General features: G+C 49.0%; 1 protein-coding gene across 4 annotated transcripts in view; it reads left to right on the top strand.

The window, feature by feature from the left end:
- Nucleotides 1–2,359, top strand: part of CDA (cytidine deaminase) — a 33,888-nt gene that overhangs the window by 26,224 nt on the left and 5,305 nt on the right. For 3 of the 4 annotated variants that reach the window (XM_011970328.1, XM_011970327.1, XM_011970326.1), the window contains one exon: nt 1,308–1,365. In XM_011970328.1, coding sequence (XP_011825718.1) covers nt 1,308–1,365 — 58 coding nt within the window. Of the gene's footprint in view, nt 1–1,307; nt 1,370–2,359 lie in introns of all 4 variants that reach the window. The other variant, XM_011970329.1, reaches the window with a different exon arrangement.

The following is a 2,359-nucleotide window of genomic DNA, read 5'->3' as shown; positions in this document are numbered from 1 at the left end:
CCTCCTGAGTAGCTGGGACTGCAGGCACACACCACCACACTCAGATCATTTTTTGATTTGTTGTAGAAATAGGGTCTCACTATATTGCCCAGGCTGGTCTTGAACTCCTGGGCTCAAGAGATCTTTGTACCTTTTGTAGCTGGGACTACAGGCGTGCACCACCACGCCCAGCTAATTTTTATATTTTTAGTAGCAATGGGGTCTCACCATGTTGGCCAGGATGGTCTCGGTCTCTTGACCTCATGAGCCACCCGCCTCGGCCTCCAAAAGTGCTGGGATTATAGGCATGAGCCACCATGCCTGGCCAAAGCTACCTGTGTTAGGGACCAATCCTTGTCCTGCTCAGAGCTAGAGGTCTGCCTGTAGGAGCCTAAACTCTCACAGGCAATCCCTGGCTGGTGAGCTTCTCTTCTCCAGGCTTTCTCCAGTGCAAGGAACCCATTTTTCTCTCTGAGTCACACGCACTTTATTCTTTCATGCCTCAGGGCCTTTGTACATACCGTGTTTTTGTTTGTTTGTTTGTTGTTTTTTGAGACAGGGTCTCTGTCAGCCAGGTGGCAGTTCACTGCAGCCTCCGCCTCCCAGGCTCAAGTGATCCTCCCGGCTCAGCCTCCCGAGTAGCTGGGACTACAGGCCTGCACCACCACACCTGGCTAATTTTTTGTATTTTTAGTAGAGATGTGGTTTCACCATGTTGGCCAGGCTGGTCTCAAACTCCTGACCTCAGGTGATCCACCCACGTCGGCCTCTCAAAGTGCTGGGATTACAGGTGTGAGCCACCGCACCCAGCTGCATTTTGTTTAGAATGATAACTCAACTGGTTTTTTGCATCACCCACTGGGCTGAACAATCTCCTGAAGACCAGAGACAAATTCTCTTTGACCTTTGTATTCCCTGGGTGTGTGCTGGGATTACAGGTGTGAGCCACCGCACCCAGCTGCATTTTGTTTAAAATGATAACTCAGCTGGTTTTTCGCATCGCCCACTGGGCTGAACAATCTCCCGAAGCCCAGAGACAGATTCTCTTTGACCTTTGTATCCCCTGGGTGTGGGTGACGGTAAGTGCTCACTAAACGTTTATGGACGGCACTAACGAAAGTCCTGCTCGTGGCCCTGCCTTGTGGCAGTGTGGAAAGCCACCACGTGGCCGTCTCAGCCTTCAGGACACAGCGGATCTGTGAATCAGGAGCTGCCTGATGGGGTATGACCCAAATCAGGAACGAGGCGGAGACTCAGGGCCTAAATCTTAGCAATTGTCCTCAGGCCTTGGGAGAGACTAATTTGAGTTTGATTCTTTGCTTCCCCAGTGACATGCAAGATGATTTTATCTCTCCATGTGGGGCCTGCAGGCAAGTCATGAGAGAGGTAAGCAGCTTCTCTTGCTTTCTGGAATGCGAATCTCTTCCCTGTCGCAGGCTATGGGAGCCACGCCAAGCTGCAGGCGTGGCAGGCGTGGAGACACATCTATTGGCCCGTTTGCTCGGTTGGCTGACTTCTAAGGCCTCCCTACACTTGCATGAGTCACTGGAAATTATTCCTTCATTTAACAAATACTTACTGAGCAAGTGTCTGCTCTGTGCCAGGCACTGAGGTAGCTCTGGGGAGGCAGCAGGGAAAAGATGGGCCAGGCCCTGCCCTCACAGAGCTCATAGGCTAATGCAGAAGACAGATGATAAACAAGGAGCAAAATAAATAAACAAACAGTGGCGTTTCTGAGAGTCAAGAGGGCTATAGAGGGAAAAAAAATGCAGGAAAAAAAAAAGGAGTCCAGTGACAAAGGGGCAAGCAGGGGACACTGCAGACTGGGGTCAGCGAACAACAGCCCATGGGCCAAATCCAGCCTGCTGCTTATATTTGTAAATAAAGTTTTATTGGTACACAGCCATGGCCATTCACTCACCTATTGTCCATAGCCACTTTGCCCTGACAACAGCAGAGGTGAGCTATTACGACAAAGGCCACATGGCCTCTAAACCTAAGATATTTACTGTCTGGTCCTTGACAGAAAAAGGTTTGCCAACCCCTGCTTTAGATGTCCGGGAAGGGCCTCTTTTTGAGCATGATATTTGAGCAGAAATATAAATAATGAGAAAAAAATGAGAGGAACAAAGGTCTAGAAAAGGAGATTCTGAGACAGCATAAGCAGCAAGTTTTGCGCTCAGACTCTTGGTGAATTTGAGAAGAGGCAAGAAGGCACCAAGAGGGCTAGGGTCTGGTAAGTGAAAGGAAAGCAATGGGATTGAAGTCAGAAGGGTAGGCAGGTGCCAGATCACATGGGGCCTGGCCATGGGATAAAGGGTACATTTTATTCCAAGAATAAAGGAAACTGAAGTGTACACTTTTTTTTTTTTTTTTTTTT

The sequence above is a fragment of the Mandrillus leucophaeus genome, unplaced genomic scaffold (assembly GCF_000951045.1).
Source record: "Mandrillus leucophaeus isolate KB7577 unplaced genomic scaffold, Mleu.le_1.0 Scaffold944, whole genome shotgun sequence".
Taxonomy (NCBI): domain Eukaryota; kingdom Metazoa; phylum Chordata; class Mammalia; order Primates; family Cercopithecidae; genus Mandrillus; species Mandrillus leucophaeus.
Note: the sequence above shows the minus strand (reverse complement) of the source record. Positions and strands in the feature narration are given on the sequence as shown.